At 39.9% G+C, this 19,847-nt stretch overlaps 1 protein-coding gene across 6 annotated transcripts in view; it reads left to right on the top strand.

Moving 5' to 3' along the window:
- The window catches only part of SATB1 (SATB homeobox 1), a 195,454-nt gene extending 182,779 nt beyond the window's left edge, over positions 1-12,675 (top strand). For 4 of the 6 annotated variants that reach the window (XM_040432952.1, XM_040432954.1, XM_040432956.1 and 1 more), the window contains 2 exons: positions 11,583-11,786; positions 12,040-12,675. In XM_040432952.1, the coding sequence (XP_040288886.1) occupies positions 11,583-11,786; positions 12,040-12,558 (723 nt within the window). In that variant the 3' untranslated portion in view covers positions 12,559-12,675. The remainder of the gene's footprint in view (positions 1-11,582; positions 11,787-12,039) is intronic. The other 2 variants (XM_040432955.1, XM_040432953.1) reach the window with 1 other exon arrangement.
- Positions 12,676-19,847: the final 7,172 nt, after the last annotated feature.

Below are 19,847 nucleotides of genomic sequence, written 5' to 3'. Positions count from 1 at the left end.
AAGCCTGCCGATTATAGACCCGACTCTGGGCTCGCTGAGCTGCCTCCATTTGCTCCCTAACAAGAGGCAATGCTGTCTCTATCCGATCTTGCATCTGGGTAACGTACTCAATGATGCTTTTATGTGGAGTGGGTTGTTGTTCCCACGCCTCTTTGGCCTTGTCCAAGAGACCGTGCGGGTGTCTGCCATATAGCAGTTCGAAGGGCGACAACCCAGTAGAGGCCTGGGGTACCTCTCGCACTGCGAACATGAGATAGGGCAGAAGGAGGTCCCAGTCATTCCCATCTTTAGACACTACCCTTTTCAACATATTTTTTAATGTTTGGTTAAGCCTTTCTACCTGACCGTCCGTTTGCAGATGGTAAACGGATGTCCGTAATTGTTTTATGTGCAGCAATTTACAGAGTTCCCTCGTTACCTTGGACATAAAAGGGGTCCCCTGGTCGGTCAGAACCTCTTTAGGTAGTCCCACTCGGGAAAACATTTCCATTAACTCCTTAGCTATGAGTTTGGCCGAGGTATGTCACAGTGGCACCGCCTCCGGGTACCGAGTGGCGTAGTGTAGGATGACTAAGATGTGTTGATGCCCTCTGGCGGACTTTGGTACTGGGCCTATTAGGTCCATAGCTATTCGGTCGAACAGTACCTCGATAATCGGGAGAGGTACTAGGGGACTATGGAAATGTGGCTGGGGGCTAGTTATCTGGCAGGTCAGGCAAGATTTACAAAACTCTTCCACATCTCTGAATATGCTGGGCCAGTAAAACCGCTGTAGAATACGATCCTGAGTTTTCTGCAGCCCCAGTTGACCCCCAAAAACGTGTTGGTGGGCTAGATCTAACACGAGTTTGCGGTAAGCTTTGGGGACCACCAACTGTTCAATAGGCTCACCCCGTAGTTGGTTTACCCGATACAACATATCCTGATGAGCCACAAAATGGGGAAACACTGACTCTGCCGCAGGTTAACACATTTTACCGACATTAGGCAGTGCCAAAATTATCCCCGGAGACATTGAAGTCTGCCAATTCAAGTCCTCCACGTCTCCCACCATCACATTTAGCAGTGTTGTCTCCCCCTCTTCCACCGAAGTGGCGATCACCCCTACCGCTGGCCCTTCAGTCTCAGGTGCCCAGGGTTCTAGTCTCCCCCCTGAACAGGGCCACTCTGCTAGGATTTCCCCTGTCTCATGGGTATCGGTAATTCTCGTAGCAGGCCACAGTGCCGGGAAGTCTCTCCCTATTATTAGTTCATAGTGTCTCTTGGTGGCGACGGCCACCTCGTGGATCCGCCTGCTGGCGACCGTGGATAGATACACCATAGCGGTGGGGTAGTCTTTTAAGTCTCAGCCAGTATACTCATCGGGCCGTACCAGTGTAGCCCTTATCAGGGACACCAGACTCCCTGAGTCAAGCAACGCCACCGCCAGAGTGTTTCCTACTTCCACCTGGCACAAGTGGTTGTTGTCTATAGTCTTTGGGGTACCGGAGGCACACAGCTTCCTGGCATATATTGAGTGGCGGTAGCCATAGTTAGTGTCCACGGGCTCACCCCCGACGGAGACAGTCAGCCCAGACTATCGGAGCCAGGTCCGTAGGGAGTACATCCCGGGCGGGTTTTGTTGGCACAAGTCGCCGGGCCTGGGGTGGAGATTTCCAGGGTTTGACTGTCCCCCTCCCAAAAAAAAAAAAACTGTAGATTCCTGGTAGCCTCATAGTGTTCCACCAGGTCCACCATCTCAAAGGCATTACCAGGAGACACCTGGCCGATCCAGTGCTGAAAAGGGTATGGCAAAGCCCTCCAGAATACATCAGCCAACAGATGGTCCAGCATAGCAGTGGAACTCAGCACGTCAGGCTGCAGCCATTTTTGCAACCGGTGTAATAGATCATAATACTGAGGTCTTTCAGGTTCAACCGGGTTAAACTCCCACTGATGCACCCGCTAGGCCCAGACCAACATATTCACCCCCAGTTATGCCAGAATCTCACCCTTTACTGTCAGCCACTTGATCGCCCGGTAAGTCTAAATACACCTGCTGGGGTCCAGATGCCAGAAACGGAGCGACGACCTCAGCCCTTTGATCTCGGGGTAGCTTCTGCCTCATGGCCACCTTTTCGAACACCGCCAGATAGGTTTCGACGTCATCCAAGGGGGTCATCTTGGGGATCGCCACATGGACCGCTTTCCGGGCATCTTGGAGTTTCTGCGATGCTCCTGCCACCTGTAAAGCCATCACATGTGGTAACAGCAGCTGGTTTGTTTCTTGCAGCTGCTTATTAGCCTCCCGCTGCTGCAGGTTAGCCTCCACGAGGGCTTTCAGGACAGCTTCCATTTTGGCGAAAATTCCTCGGTAAAACTCAAAGTGTAAACGGCCCCTAATTCTTTATTTACAGTGCCTTAAAAATGTACTCCTAACCCTTGAACTTTTCCAAAAATTTTTCACATTACACCCACAATATTAAATGTATTTTATTGAGAGTTTAGGTGATAGATCAACACAAAGTATCAAGTATGTGTGAAGTTAAAAAGAAATGATACATGGTTTTCAAAATATTTAATAAATAAAAAATCTGAAAAGTTTGGTTGTGAATTTGTATTCAGCCCCCCCCCCCCCCCCCAATATTTTTTAGGACCACTTTTCGCTAAAATTACAGCTGCAAGTTTTTTGGGGTATGTTTTTACCAGCTTTGCACATCTAGAGGCTGAAATTTTTGCCCATTGTTCTTTGCAAAATAGCTCAAGCTCAGTCAGATTGGATGGAGAGCATCTGTGCACATATATTTCAAGTCTTGTAACAGATTCTAAATGGGATTTAGATCTGGCCTTTGACTGGGCCATTCTAACACATGGATATGCTTGAATCTGAACCATTCCACTGTAGCTCTGGCTGTATATTCAGGGTTGTTTTCCTATTGGAAAGTGAACCTCTGCCCCAGTCTCAAGTCTTTTGCAGCCTCTAACAGGTTTTTCCTCCAGGATTGCCCAGTATTTAGCTCCATCCATCTTCCCATCAACTCTGACCAGCTTCTCTGTCCCTGCTGAAGAAAAGCATCCCCATAGCATGATGCTGCCACCACCATGTTTCACGGTAGGGAAGGTGTATTCAGGGTGATGTGCAGTGTTAAAGTTGGGTCTCATCTGACCAAAGCACCTTCTTCCACATGAATGCTGTTTCCCCTACATGGCATGTGGTAAACTGCAAACAAGACTTCTTATGACATCTTTTCAAAAATGGCTTCCTTCTTGCCACTCTTCCATAAAGGCCAGATTTGTGGAGTACACGACTAATAGTTGTCCTGTGGACAGATTCTCCCACCTGAGCTGTGGATCTCTGCAGCTCCTCCAGAGTGACCATGGGCCTCTTTGCTGCTTCTCTAATTAGTGCTCTCCTTGGCTGTTAGTTTAGGTGGACTGCCATGTTTTGGTAGTTTTGCAGTTGTGCCATACTGCCTCCATTTTCAGATGATGGATTAAACATTGCACCATGAGATGTTCAGAGCTTTGGATATTTTTTTATAACCTAACCTTGCTTTATGCTTCTCACCAACTTTATTCCTGACCTGTCTGGTGTGTTTTCATGGTTTTCATGATGCTGTTTAACTGAGGCCTTAACTGAACAGCTGTAGTTATACTGAGAATAAATTACACACAGGTGAACTATACTAATTAGGTGACTTCTGAAGGCAATTGCTCACACTGGATTTTATTTAGGGATATCAGAGTACAGGGGGCTAAATACAAATGCACACCACGCTCTTCAAATTTTTATTTATTAAAAATGAATACTTTTTCAAGGTACTGTATGTTTCTTCTTTTTTTTTTGAATTTGATACAAAATATATTCTTACAAGAGTAACTGGTGTAAAAAAAAAAGTCCCCCGATTTTTAAGTAATTCAACAATAGTACATAGCAATATGACTGGATCAGATGCTTGAGTGTGGAGATACAGAATATCATTTACAATGCTGGATCAGTGTTTTTTTCTCATTATCATTAAGGCATATTTTATATTGAATTACATTGTGATTGGAATGGTAAGGAAGACAAAGTGCATCATTTTTGCCCCCCACTCTGTCTTTAATCAAATAATGACCTCCTGGAAATAGTTAATTTTAAGCATTTGAAAAGATCAATACCACTTTGCCACCAAAAAAAGGCAGAGATGATGAAATCTGATGTATTTAAAGTACCATTTCACCCTTTTAACCTAGTAAATAATGTAAAATGCTTTCAGTGCCTTTTTGTTCTCCTAATTTATGTCATTGTTAACCATGGTTGCTAGTCTATATATTGTTTATGTTTGTATGTATATAGATAGTATATCCAGTTATATATATATATAAAATGTAATAAATGGCAGCACCAACCTTAAAATGTTGAAGATTGGGTGCAAGCTCCAATGGGAATAGCGTCCCAGGATAATATCAATGAAAAACAGAGCAGCACTCCAATATGGTGAAAAAAAGAAAGCTGTTTATTCACCCAGTGGTGACGCGACGTTTCGGCTCCAAGGCTTGAGAAAGGCTTCATGTTGGAGCCGAAATGTCGCGTCACCACTGGGTGAATAAACAGCTTTCTTTTTTTCACCATACTGGAGTGCTGCTCTGTTTTTCATTGAGATATATATATATATATATATATATATATATATATATATATATATACTGTATTTACTTAAGAGGTTGTCCGCTTAGGACAGTACTTTTTGTTAGAATAGTACCTGACCAATAAACTGATGACAGGATGTCCTGCTGGTGGGAATCTGTTGGAAAATTGAACAGCAAGTGTTCAGTTCTCCTGCAGTGCCTTCAAATAAAGAATTACATAGTGCCCATTGGAATGGGCTGTCTGAGTAACACACTGACGTACCAGGTACTCCACAACAAGAAAAACTTAGGGACCTTGCAGACGAGCATTCCTCCCGCAGCGAGACCACAACGCAGTTCCCTTGTGCTGCCTGGGGTCACATAGCATTATATTGATTTATGATGCTATGTAACCCTTACAGTTCTGGAATGTATTGGATAATGCTGGCATAATGTCGGGTGCTGCGATGCGGACTCGCTGTGGGAGGAACGCTCGTCTGCAAGGGGCCTTATGGATGCTCTTTTCCCTGGTTAATAGATAAATGGTGGACCCCACTTTAACTCACAGTTCTCTTATATGGTATTTAAAAAAAGAAGACAACCCCTGTAATAGAATTTGGTATGAGACGCGTCTAATCCATTTTGCTTATTTTGAGGATATGGAATTACTTGATTTCTGGCCAACTTTATGTAGTGATTAGTAATGTTTAATGCAGTTGTTATGTGCCAGGATGTCACTGTCTTCTAATCTATAGGCAGTGACCTAAATTAAGACAGTTCACTGTATAGCTGCAGAGATTATGACCAGTGCCATATCTTTAAGCCCTAATGACCAGCTGTTTTTTTTTTTCTCTCTTTTTTTACCTCTTCATTTTTAAGAAGCCATAGCTTTTTAGTTTTTTTTTTCATTGACATGGCCGTGTAAGGCTTAGTTTTATGTGGGAGAAATTGCATTTTTGTCCCGTTTGAGGGTATATTGAAATTATGCCTCATTCACACGGTGTTCAGTCAGTGATTTTGAGCCAAAACCAGGTGCAGCTCTAAACACAGAATATGTGCAGATCTTTCCCTTATACCTTATGTCTGGTTTTGGCTCAAAATCACTGATGGAAAACACTGACCAAACACTGATGTGTGAATAAGGCATTACTTTGTAATGTATATATATTTTTGTTGCAGACATAGAAAAAGCTTTTTTATTTTATTATTTACTGTATGTTAAAGGGGTTAATCAGCTGTTTGAAGAAGAGGTGGCTCTCCATGCGAGCACTGCTTCCTCTTCATTACACTATGTGTTGTCTCCCTGCAGCAGAGTAGTGCAATAACAAGTACTTGCTCTATTCAAGTGAATGACGTTTTTGTAATTCCAATCGCTTCTGATACGACGGGCTGTTAGTTAACAGGAAGGCTTTTGCATGGAGCGCCGCCTCCACTTCAAACAGCTGATTGTTAGTGCCGGGTGTCAGGCCCCCATCGATCAGATATTGATGACCTATGCTGAGGATACATCATCAATTTAAAACCCCTGCACAACTCCCTTAAAGGGGTTGTCCGGGTTCAGAGCTGAACCCGGACATACCCATAATTTCACCCAGGCACCCCCCCTGATGTTAGCATCGGAGCATCTCCCTTGCCCTGCGCTGGATCGCGCAGGGCAAGCGATCTTTTATTTACAATAACACACTGCAGGGGCGGAGGCTTCCGCCCAGCAGTGTGTTCGGTGACGTCACTGGCTCTGATGGACGGGCTTTAGCGCTGCCCTAGCCGTTTTACAGGCTAGGGCACCGCTAAAGCCTGCCCATCAGTGCCAGTGACGTCACAGAGCACACTGCTGAGCGGAAGCCTCTGCCTGGCAGCCCTAAGGAGAGCCCGGTACGTCACCGGAAATCCAGAAAATGCTTTAGCGCAGGGCAAAGAAGAGCATCGGATCATTAACTGCTCCGATGCTTAAGTCAAGGGGGCTGCCTGGGTAAAAATGGGGAAATGTCCTGGTTCAGCTTTGAACCCGGACAACCCCTTTAATATACATAGCTGCCTATGTAGTCAAAGTAAAGACTAAGCAGTGCTCTTAAATTATTATACAAATTTTATAATGTATTTTTTAGCTTTTGGGAGGGCATTCATGACACTTAATGATTGCTTAGGTAGGGTTACCTGAAGGTTATAACACTCCCAAATATTAAAAGGCTTCAAGCATATATTTATGATATTAACTACTCCTACATTAATAATAAACCTTTAGATAAGTTAATACTCCACCCATGTCCATAAATCTCCATAATTTGTGAGATTCATGAAAGGCTTATAGAAACAAATGAAAATGATATAAAACTGGGAGTGGTAGCACTATAATTAACAGCTTGTGCAAACTATCATCTTCTCGGTGTCTCTTGTTGAACCACACATAATCTATTACTGTGATCCCTTTGTAAGTAGATGATTGGGTTCCTTCATCTCTTCTTCAGAGTTTAGCTCTGCTGTATATAAATTAATGATAAACGCTTGGTTTTGAAGACCTTATATATTTGAATAAAATGACATTGAAATAATTTTCAGCATATTCTTGCTTACTGTTGCAAGACATCTGCAGATGGTGCCTGGTTGCATTGCAGTGCATAACAATATTTCATGTGTGGCAGATGGATGTTAGACCTTTATTTCACAATAAATTTTGCTTTACAATACATAACTTTACAGGATTTGTGTTGTATGTAGCAGGTTTGAACAGAGCCCGGCATTCATCTGCATGGCATTTTCAGTTTGTATGCAACTCATGCCAACAAGTTAAAGCAAGTGGCGAGCAAGGTTATTGACTTCCTCCAAAGGCAGAATTTTGAGCAGAAACAGGGTGTTTAGAACATAAGGTGTCTAATTAAACTTTGTCAGTTTGAAAAGTAGTGACATCCTGAAAGTTTAAGTAATTTACCGAGTTGTGTTTATTCCTTTTTTCAGTTTTTTCGTTTTGTTGTTCAACCTCATAGCTGTTATAGCCTGTATATATCGTAGTACTGTACCACGTTTTAACTGATTCGACCAAGCTGCTCACTTAATAACAATTTATTTTTTAAATTATGGTTTTGTAATGATTGTAAAAGACTCTGTTCAGAATGCATTTATGGCATCTGTATTCCATACAGTAAATCAATCTCTATTTAAAATAAAAAAATGTCTACCATGCATCGCTTTCTTATTTCCTGTGGTGTTATTTCCATAAGGCTACATGCACACAACGTCGTTTTTTGCGGTTCGCAAATAGCAGGTCCGTGTCCCTGTTTTTTTTTTTACATCCACATGCATTTTTGCGGTCCGCCAAAAAAAAACTGAAGGCTGTAATTCTTGAAATGTAATATATACAGGTTTTCCAGCAACCATCCGCAAAAAAAAATGGATGGGGATGACATACGGATGGCTTCCGTTGGTCATCCGCATTTTTTTGCGGACCCATTGACTTCACTTGGTCCGCAAAATGTTTATTGCAGACAAGAATAGGACATGCAATACTTTTTTGGCGGACGGGAAAAATGGACAGCGGACGCGGAAAAGAAATGGTTGACTACACCGTAATTTTAACGGCTCCATAGAAATGCATGGGTAACCATACGATTAGCCAAGAAAAACACAACCGACGCAGAGAAAAACAAGTGTCGTGTGCATGTAGCCTAAGTATGTCAAAGCAGCAACAGGGGTGGTAATAGGGGACTGTCTATGTAACTAGCACGGTTGGAGGAGGTATAAACTAGCTGGGCATTGTTGTGGTGCTGGAGCTCGGCCAGAGAAAGGAGAAGTGCATCATGGGTTTGGTTGGATACAGCAATAAGAAGTGCTATATTCAGGTTGGAAACAAACCAAAGTGATAGGCTTACTTGCTGACAATGCGTCAGGAGAGTCCAAATAAAAAATTTTTTTTAAAAGATATATGTGATATAAGCAACTACATGTGTGTATGTATGTGTGTATATAATATATACTTAAAAACCATAGTAGTCTCTGAAAATCCCTTTAAGCTATTCACGGACATGTTCAGTTTATGTGAGTTTCTCACCACTGTGAATGAGCCCTAAGCCTTAAACATAATGTAGGTAAAAAACGGCAACATGTTTTCTTTCGTCAGTGTCATATTATAGTGTTAATTAGCTTAAAGGGGTTATCCAGGTTGCTCCGCGATCCAGTGTGGCAGCCACTTCTGGGATCAAATGCTGTACATTGGGCACGTAATCCCAGCCTGGGGTTAGAACCCTCAGCACATCCGTCAATCTGAATCTCTCGCCCAATGTACAGCATGTGCTCCCGGCAGTGAATCGCTGCACAACCCTGACAACCCCTTTAAATCCAAAGACTTTATAAAACTTTGTAATATTCAAAAGTGGCTTATGATGTACAAGAATACGGCATGCGTAAAACCTATGGTATGTTAGCACAGCATTTTTTTCGCGTATTTGGGTGTTTAACGCATTGGAATATACATGAAAATACACCCACAAGTAACATCCCATTGATTTCAATAAGAAATATGCATCATAGTTAATTTAAAAAAAAAAAGAGTTAAAAAAACAAAACAAAAGAGTTGTCACGTCCTGATGTGTATTATGCACTGAAGTCAATGAGAGGTGGAAAGTACAAATCAAAATATGCCTCAAAACATATTAAAATATATACAGAAAATTAAAGAGGACCTGTCACCAGGAAATGCAGTGTAATCTGCAGGCAGCAGGGAGCTGAGCAGATTGCTACATAGTTTTATGGGACACTTATTCATTATAACTCATAATTTATACATTTAAATATCTCCCCTTACAGAGAGAATGCTATCAGTCAATGATAAGATGGTCCCCCATGTACAAACCCAGAAACAGCAGAGATTTAAATGTATAAATTAGGCTGTGTTCACACTGCCGTCAGAAACAGTCCCAGCAGGTTTCATAGGAAGGACATAGCTTATCAAAATGATTGAAACCATGACGCGAGTGTGAACAGAACCTTACATGTGTTTCTGCCTCTTTTCCCACAAAATCAATCTGCTCTGCCCCTCCTGCTCTATAACCTACATATTGCACTATATTGCGTGGTGACAGGTAGTCCTTAAATACACAATGAAAATTGAATGTGGATTTCTCTTGAAATACACATCATAATTTTTAGCCTCTACAATATGCTTTGTGAACATTGCCTTTTAGGGATACAGCACACATTTATGATATGACTCAACCTTCGTTATATTTTACTAGTAATAAACCACTCATCAAATTTTAATTGTTGGCATGCACTCAAAATTGCACTGAAAATAGTTCTCTTTAAGAAACATAGTTTGTAGGTAACATAGGTAGGAAGTTCTCCTTTTGTTTGTTTAGATTTTTGTAACGTTTATAAAATGCCTAGATTGTATTCTATTGGTTATAGCTTTCTAATAAAAATAAAATAATATTTTTTATGCATGTAATTTCAGAGTTTAAAAACTGGTTTAAGAGTTTTTCTGGGATTTTCATATTGATGACCTATCCTCAGGCCTCCCGGCATCCCTGCCGATCAACTGTTAGAAGAGGCCACTACGCTCCTTGAGTGCTTAGTTTTTCCTAGGCCATGTGATGTCATATTCATTAGTCACACGGTCTAGGCACAACTTAGTCCCATTAAAGTGAATGGGGCTGAGCTGCGATACAAAGCACAACCGCTATTAAATGGACAGCACAGCCACAAGGAGGCCAAGGTGCTTATCAGAGCCGCGATCTTCCTCACAGAGCTAAAAGGTGGGGTGGGTGTCTAGAATCATACCCCAGCAGATCTCATTGATGACCTATCCTAGAAAATCCCAGAAAACCTCCTTAAAAGAAGGAACAGTCACAACAAAATTACTGGTTATATGTGACCTGAATACTCTTCAGCAATAGCAGGAATGGAGTTTGGTGAACTCCAGGTATATGTTTATGGTTGCTTTATTCTTTTTTTTTAAACATTTCGGGTACCTGTTAGCATTGAGCGAATCAAAGCATCCGAAGTGGAATTTAATCCGAAGTTTAGGAAAATTTGGATTCTCCATGAATTTGAATTTGATTGTGCTTTGTGGTAATGAATAAATTTTTCCTAAAATGACTGAAAATCAAAAAATTATACTCCCCTCATCCACTTGATCGCAGAGAGGTCATCCACTCCCATCTTCCTCGAAGAAAACCCACCAAAGGACCTGCGGAAAGCGCAAAGACGTCCCAACTTGGTCAGGCTGGCGGCGTGCTGTGACTTCGTGACATCACCACGTGATCACATTGGCTGCACGTGGTGACGTCCTCACTGATTATATCACCACGCGTGGCCAGGGTGATCACATGGTGACAGCTTCATGCTTGCCACAGGTACTTTGGCGGGTTTTCTTCAATCAAGATGGGAGCGGATGGCCTCTCCATGATCAAGTGGATGAGGTTAGTATAATTATTATTTATTTTTTTATCCATGGTTAACCACCTGAACATAAGTCTCAGATGCTGCGATCAGCATTGAACGTGGCATCTGAGGGGTTGAATGAAGGGGTGGCAGCGTGATCGCCATTCCCCATCATTGCACCCACTCCATACATGAAAAGCTATTTGTGATAAAGTAATTAGTAACAGATCAAATTTCTTGACAAAGTTCGGTGAAGCTGCCGAATCGATTTTTTATGAAGTCTTTTTCTAGATAGTAGTATGTTGTACTACCCTACAATTAATCATAGGTAAATGTACTAAAATTAGACATTTTGAGTTTTGTTTTATTTTTTATTTTATTTAATAGCTATTCTTACATTGGTGCAAGAACAATCAGTTTTCAGTGTAAGTTTATATTATAGGTTATAAACACTAAATTAATGAGTGATGATGAAAATGATCTGTAGCTACTATAAAGACTTGAATGTCATGTACAGGAAGTAAGATGAGGCCTTGGCAGAAAAGCACCTGACATCATATTTATGTCTAAATGAGTACACTTATACATACATAATGGAACATGTTTTTATTCATTTCCAGGGGTGGTTGTGTGAATTATTGCGATGGAAAGAAGATCCTTCACCAGAAAACAGGACTCTGTGGGAAAATCTCTCCATGATTCGAAGGTTTCTCAGTCTTCCCCAAACAGAAAGAGATGTTATTTATGAACAAGAAAGTAATGCAGTTCATCAGCATGGTGAACGACCATCCCATATGATCCATGTTTCTGCAGAACAGATTCAGGTCAGTATTCATAGACACATTTTAAGTGAAAAATATTACCTTACAGGCATCATTTAGTTACTGCAAGTTTATGGGAAATGATTTGATTGATACATTAATAGGTTCCATGTAGCCTTCAACTAAAATAAAACAACACCAAGAAAGGATTAATAGACTGTTATTTTAGTCGGTAATAAATACTTTTGATTGTACAGACTCTGCTTTTAGGAGACAATTTTTGCCATATTGCTTACAATTTCTATTCAAATTTCAGCAGCAACAGCAGCATCCACAACCGCAACAACAGCAACTACCACCACAACAGCAGCCACAGCAACAAACGCCACAGCCACCAGGTCCAAGGTTGCCTCCTAGACAGCCCACTGTGGCATCTCCAGCAGAAGCAGAAGAAGAGAGCCGCCAACAGCCCCGTCCACGAACAAAGATTTCTGTTGAGGCCCTGGGTATTTTACAGAGCTTTATTCAAGATGTTGGTCTGTACCCAGATGAAGAAGCCATTCAAACTTTGTCTGCTCAGCTTGATCTGCCCAAGTTCACAATTATCAAGTTTTTCCAGAATCAGCGTTACTATCTGAAACACCATGGAAAGCTGAAAGACAATTCTGGCCTAGAGGTAGATGTTGCGGAATACGAAGAGGAAGACTTGCCCAAGGATATGGAAGCGGAGACTCAAGACAAAAGTACTAGTACTCTTTTTTCAGTTAAGCTCGAAGACAATTTGTCTGGAGAAAGGAACACTGACATTACTGCAGACCTGAATGACTTATCCTAAAGTATTATTTTTGTTCATAAGTTAAATTGGTATTACTAATTCCTATTCCATCCTAGGTACTTTCAGTAACTTTCTGTTGTACATGGTAGGGCCCAATGAATCTTGGGGAAAAATAAACTTGCACAAAAAATGAAAGGAAATGATACAGACAATATTTAATATTTAATGTTTTACTCTGTCTATAAGCTTCTCTTAGCTCCAGAAGAAAATACAGAATTTTGTTCCGAGATCTGTGTTCACTGGATAAGCCACAACATACTTGACAAGCATGAATCTTGCGCAGGCAAATCGAAATCTGGAGCCTTGAAACAAGCATACAGACTTTCAGTGGGGTTTTATTTTCTGTTTTCCTGTTCTTATCCACACTTGATCTTCAGAAAGTCACGCTTATATATAAATAGGAGAGTATGTTACTCTAACTCAGTTGTTGGGTGCCGAAAAGCCCTATACTGTGGGATGCAGTTTAAAATGATAACATGCCAACAAATGCCTTGTGTTATATGGCACTGCCGTAATTTAAACTTATTATGTCCTCTTTTTGGAAATAAAGTCACTGTATTTTTTTGGTTTGTATTTTGTTCTACTGGTTAAAAAGGAAGAGTATGTACACATTTGGTCCCATTATCTGTAGATTCTGCAGCCTCATATTGTAATTACTTTTTGGGGACGTTATTTTATTTTTGTTGTATGTAATATTGCTTATCTTTGTTACCATACTGATTATTTTCTATTTATAAATGTATTTTGATGGGCAGTAAAACAAAGTGTCTTAAAAGTTTTAAATAGAGAAAATGTGCTTTACAGAGTTGCCTATAAAAAAGTGCTCTATGTTATCCAAGCAATTCATACTATAAGCTTCACTCTTATTGTGGTATGCAATTTTTACTATCATGCAAACAAGCTTAGGTAAATAAAACAAATAGATCACCTTAGAAACTTATGCAATTAATGTGAAAAAAATAATTGATGTGTGCAATGTGTCTTCCCTTGGTTTACAATCAATTTTCAAGCTACATCTGTACAAAGTTTCTGTATAAAAGTGTATTTCTTTTTTATGAGTTTATGCCTATGAAAACACCAGTTATTTTGTTACAGCTGGCTGTTTTTATAAATGTATCACAATTTTCTTTATGCAAAGATGTTCTGACTAGAAGTGGTTATTGACTGTAACTACACAATTAAAATTGTTTGTATGGTATGATATGGCAAGGTTTGTGTCTGTGTACAGTACATCACGGAGCATCAGAGAATAGTTGACTCAAAGAGTCCAAGATTCTTGGTCAACAAAAAATCCTACTTTCTGGTCATACGTAAGTTACTTAGGGAAAAAGAAAAGGTTTTAGGAGGAAGCTTTTACTCAAAAGGCAATTACACACACACTGGAATAGAGAGTGGTTTGCTGCTGTACAACAGAACCTCATACCTTCACACCTAGGTACTAAAATGGCAATAATATTCTGCTAACTGGTTGAGACTCCTTGACTTATCTAATATAACAATTCCAAAACTATATCGGGATATCAGCACAATAGATGATGTAGTGGTATATATACAAAACGAATACACCAAAACCAAAAGTACCTTTTACACAATTAATATTTAAATAAGCTTTAATAATAATTCAAAATGTAATGAATAATTCAAAATCAACACAAGTACATCAGTCAGAGTGATCAGAAATCCAAGAGGGGATACAGGGGGGCGCCACAATATCAGGTCATATTAAATCCGCATTATAATTAAAAAATATAATAAACTACCCTAACACAAAAAAAAAAAAAGATTATTGCTATGTAATCAATGGACTGCAAAAGGAGAATGCGATTAAATAACATCACATAGTATTAAAGGCAGTGTAACTGAAATAAAGAACACACGTGTATTACAGACCAATATGGTGGCACGGAGGGTGCGTGAAAAACAAGTGATGCGTGAAAAACATCGCTCATGTAAAAAGCCCCATTGAAATGAATGGGTCAGGATTTAGTGCGGGTGCAATGCGTTCACGTCATGCGCGTGGAATACTTGCCCGTGTGAAAGGGGCCTTAGGGCGATACGTCGTTGGGAGGAGGTCCCAACGCCGTATCACCCTAAGGCCCTTTTCACACGGGCGAGTATTCCGCGCGGCTGCAATGCGTGACGTGAACACATTGCACCCGCACTGAATCCTGACCCATTAATTTCAATGGGGCTGTTTACATGAGCGATGTTTTTCACGCATCACTTGTGTGTTGCGTGAAAATTGCAGCATGTTCTATATTCAGCGTTTTTCACGCAACGCAGGCCCCATAGAAATGATTGGGTCTGCGTGCAAATCGCATCCGCAAGCAAGTGCAGATGCGGTGCGATTTTCACGCATGGTTGCTAGGAAATGATGTTACTAAATAGTGATGAGCAACCCCGGAACCCATTAAAGTAAATTCACTGTATTATTTTCCCTTCTAACATGATTATAAGGGAAAATAATAGCATTCTTACTACAGAATGCTAACTAAAATGAGGGGTTAAAAAATAAACTCACCTCATCCACTTGATGACGCAGCCGTTATCGTCTTCTATCTTCATTCAGCAGGACCTGCACTGACGTCACAGCGCTCACCACATGGTGAGCGCGATGATGTCAGCGCAGATCCTGCAGGAAGAAGAAAGAAGACGATAACTGCTGCGCGATCAAGTGGATGATGTGAGTTTATTATTTTTATTTTTTAACCCCTCAATGGACATTTTAGTTACCATTCTGTAGTATGAATGCTATTATTTCCCCATATAACCATGCTAGAACGGAAAATAATACAATCAACAGAACACCAAACCCAAACTTCAGTGAAGAAGTCCGGGTTCGGGTCTGATTACGACTTTCAGTTTTTTCTCACGCGCGTGCAAAACGCATTGCACTCGCACAGAAAAAACTGAACAACGGAACGCAATCGCAGTCAAAACTGACTGAAATTGCATGACTACTCGGGCGGGTTTCCCGCAATGCACCCTGAATGCATCCGGCCCTCACCCGCGACGCCCATGTGAAAGAGGCCTAAGGCTTCTTTTGGTGGTACTTTTGGTTTTGGTGTATTATATCTAATATAACGTAAAAAATCTAATTCTCTAATCTAACAGTTATGAAATGTTTTAGTGTTTACAAGTGAAAGCGTTACAATAAAAACATTGTAGTTATTTCTTAAAAAAAAAAATTCATCATCATGTAAATATTGCTAAAGCTATCTACACAGTAGCTTCAAGAAATCCACTAAAAGTGGAAACTAATGATAGCACAGAGAAGGAACTTGTTTGTGGAAATTGTTTCGGTTGGCTAGAGGTCACAACATATTTATGCAGAATTTCAGTGACAATGCTCCACAAAGACCAATCTTCTTTGAGGACATCCTCTGGAATATATATATGGTTATATGAACATTATCATTATTGCTTTTGAAAATTACAATTTTCCAGAACATAAGTGGTTCAAGAAGTAGCACTGGGTTACACAATTTTTGTTCCTGGGTACTAAGTAGTTTTTTATAAATGTAGAAAACTAATATTAATTGCCTACAATCTTTGCTTTTGTGAGAGGACAGTAATATTTAGAAATTTCAATGAGAAAACTGGTTAATTTGCATCTTTTCGGTCACATAAAGTCAGGAAAAAGCATATGAATCAAAACTTTCATATATTTATTTTAACGTTTTAAAGCTGACCATAATAGATCTCGAAATTAGTAGTCTTTCGAGATTTCTGATTATGCAGTTAATCACTTTCATGCATCAGTCCCCAAATGTAGTCCCCCATCATATCATGTTCTCATTATAATGTCAGCGTTGCTCCTCTCTGTACTGTATGCTTCCATGTTCTAATAGAACTTATCAAGATAAGCTTCAAGGATACAGACTTTGGGGGACATCCTTCAGCTTACTGGGCAATAGTTGTTCACCAGAATCTCAACCAGCTTTCCGCTTTGTAATTTTCCAGTAAGCCCCAAACTACTCAATAAAGTTGGTCCAATGCCGCTTTGTTTTACTGCCAGGCTTCTTGAGGGATTATTCGCACGTCAACATCTTCTTTTGAATTCATATGCTGTTTTTTTCCTTACTTTATGTGAACGGAAATATTTAGCTACTACCTTGTTGAAAATAAAAACATCTAAATATCACTGTCCTGGTCACCAAAACATGTGGGATTTTAAGCACATTTACGCAACTAGGGTGTGTGATCAGCAGCCACATGAACCACAAACTGATAATAAAACAAATGCAGTGCTCAAATTGGTAATTGTCCCACATCAGTGCTTATCCAGGCACAGCGGCTCAATCTTCTGTGTCTGGTTAAACATTAAGGGGACAGTGGTGCTCCATCATTCTGAAGATCAGCTATGGCCCTGGGGTCAAACCCTCACAAGGTACACATTGATGGCCTATGCTGAAGGCCATCAGTGTTTTTTTCCACTTTTAACCCTGTGATTTCGACAGAATATGTGTCCATCAGATCTAATGGCTTTATTTAACCCCCAGCATTTTAAGAATTTTACAGAGATTAATATAGTTTTATCTCATTAACAACCATACATTTGTAGGCAAGTTTAATGTGTTGTTTTGATCAACATCGATTATTGATTTTGGTGTGCACGTGTTTACCTAGTCCTCACAATTTGCACCCCAGCAGCATGTCACTGACAGTGGTTATAATGTTAATTTGATTGTAAATTTGCATATGCCAGTTGTATATAAGTAAAATATTTCATGTACTGTAACACAGGACAGTGATTCAGATATGATGGCTGGACGGGGATTCTATGTGCTATGCAAACACCATTAACTCCTGGTAACATGAACATTGGTACAATATGAATCATTCTATCTGTTGCTGGCATTATTTATTTATTTATTTTTTGTAAAATCTTCTGTTCAGGATGTACACAGACATTATCTTCATATTTCATGCCTTTTTTGCATGAATAAGGTCCATAAAGATGTAATGAGATATCCTTTGCAGCTGTATGTTGGTTCATATTTCAGCTACATATTGCTCTGTGTATTGCTAATTTTTATCACTGATAACCAGTAGGTGCAGGGTATCCTAATAATAAAATAAATCTACGGAAAAAATCATAATGAGCAGTACTTTTAATAAAATATCTCCACTAAAATTGTAATTCCAATGAATTTGCTTGTTTAATTAATGACCTCTGTTGTATAGTAATGCATTCATATTTATTTATATTGTATGAATCAGTAAGAGTGGTATTTCCACTTGTTTTCTGCGTTTGGATCCCTTTTCCACAGAACATAGTGTTCTAGTTTTATCCCCCCCCCCCTGTTATTACTAATTACCTATAATGTGCTAAATAACAGTTCTACATGATCCATGTTTTACCAATTTGGTACTTAGTGGCTTTGCAGGTGTGCAAAGGTTTTTATATATACAGTACAGACCAAAAGTTTGGACACACCTTCTCATTCAAAGAGTTTTCTTTATTTTCATGACTATGAAGGCATCAAAACTATGAATTAACACATGTGGAATTATATACATAACAAACAAGTGTGAAACAACTGAAAATATGTCATATTCTAGGTTCTTCAAAGTAGCCACCTTTTGCTTTGATTACTGCTTTGCACACTCTTGGCATTCTCTTGATGAGCTTCAAGAGGTAGTCCCCTGAAATGGTCTTTCAACAGTCTTGAAGGAGTTCCCAGAGATGCTTAACACTTGTTGGCCCTTTTGCCTTCACTCTGCGGTCCAGCTCACCCCAAACCATCTCGATTGGGTTCAGTTCTGGGGACTGTGGAGGGCAGGTCATCTGGCGCAGCACCCCATCACTCTCCTTCATGGTCAAATAGCCCTTACTTTCAAAGTTTTCAAATTTTTCGGCTGACTGACTGACCTTCATTTCTTAAAGTAATGATTGCCACTCGTTTTTCTTTACTTAGCTGCTTTTTTCTTGCCATAATATAAATTCTAACAGTCTATTCAGTAGGACTATCAGCTGTGTATCCACCTAACTTCTCCTTAACGCAACTGATGGTCCCAACCCCATTTATAAGGCAAGAAATCCCACTTATTAAACCTGACAGGGCACACCTGTGAAGTGAAAACCATTTCAGGGGACTACCTCTTGAAGCTCATCAAGAAAATGCCAAGAGTGTGCAAAGCAGTAATCAAAGCAAAAGGTGGCTACTTTGAAGAACCTAGAATATGACATATTTTCAGTTGTTTCACACTTGTTTGTTATGAATATAATTCCACATGTGTTAATTCATAGTTTTGATGCCTTCAGTGTGAATCTACAATTTTCATAGTCATGAAAATAAAGAAAACTCTTTGAATGAGAAGGTGTGTCCAAACTTTTGGTCTGTACTGTATATAGATATAGATACACACACCATGCATATATGTGTGACTGGACAAAAGATTATTAAAAAACAACGCTGTAGTTTCTGCTTTACTGAGTTTCATTTGGCCCAGGATATATATATATATATATATATATATATATATATATACTGTGTATATATTATAAGGCCTGACAATAAAGTTTGCAAACGTATTGCAGTACAAGTCTTCATTGTTGAATTTCACTATGATTGTCTCCAAAGTAGTCCCCTTTGAAGCTATGCGGTAGCGCCAGCATCATCCACACTTAGAAGCAATTTTGGAACTACTGTATTCTTTCGGAATGGCATTCAGCGATGCAGTTGTATTACCTTCCAATATTTCCCTTATCTTTGGGAACAGAAAAAAGTTATTGGGGGCTAGAGCCAGTGTTCTAAAAGTTATATGTTTAGTAGCTAAAACTCTGTGCCATGTGAGAAGCTGTGTTGTTTTGGTGCAAGAGCCACAAGTTGTTTGCTAAAACTTCCGATCATTTCATGCAGCCATTTGAGCACTTCCAAATAATATACAGTTGCAAGAAAAAGTATGTGAACCCTTTGGAATGATATGGATTTCTGCACAAATTGGTCATAAAATGTGATCTGATCTTCATCTAAGTCACAACAATAGACAATCACAGTCTGCTTAAACTAATAACACACAAAGAATTTAATGTTACCATGTTTTTATTGAACACACTTTGTAAACATTCACAGTGCAGGTGGAAAAAGTATGTGAACCCCTAGACTAATGACATCTCCAAGAGCTAATTGGAATCAATGAGATGAGATTGGAGGTGTTGGTTACAGCTGCCCTGCCCTATAAAAAAACACACCAGTTCTGGGTTTGCTTTTCACAAGAAGCATTGCCTGATGTGAATGATGCCTCACACAAAAGAGCTCTCAGAAGACCTACGATTAAGAATT

The sequence above is a fragment of the Bufo bufo genome, chromosome 5 (genome assembly GCF_905171765.1).
Source record: "Bufo bufo chromosome 5, aBufBuf1.1, whole genome shotgun sequence".
Lineage (NCBI taxonomy): Eukaryota > Metazoa > Chordata > Amphibia > Anura > Bufonidae > Bufo > Bufo bufo.
Note: the sequence above shows the minus strand (reverse complement) of the source record. Positions and strands in the feature narration are given on the sequence as shown.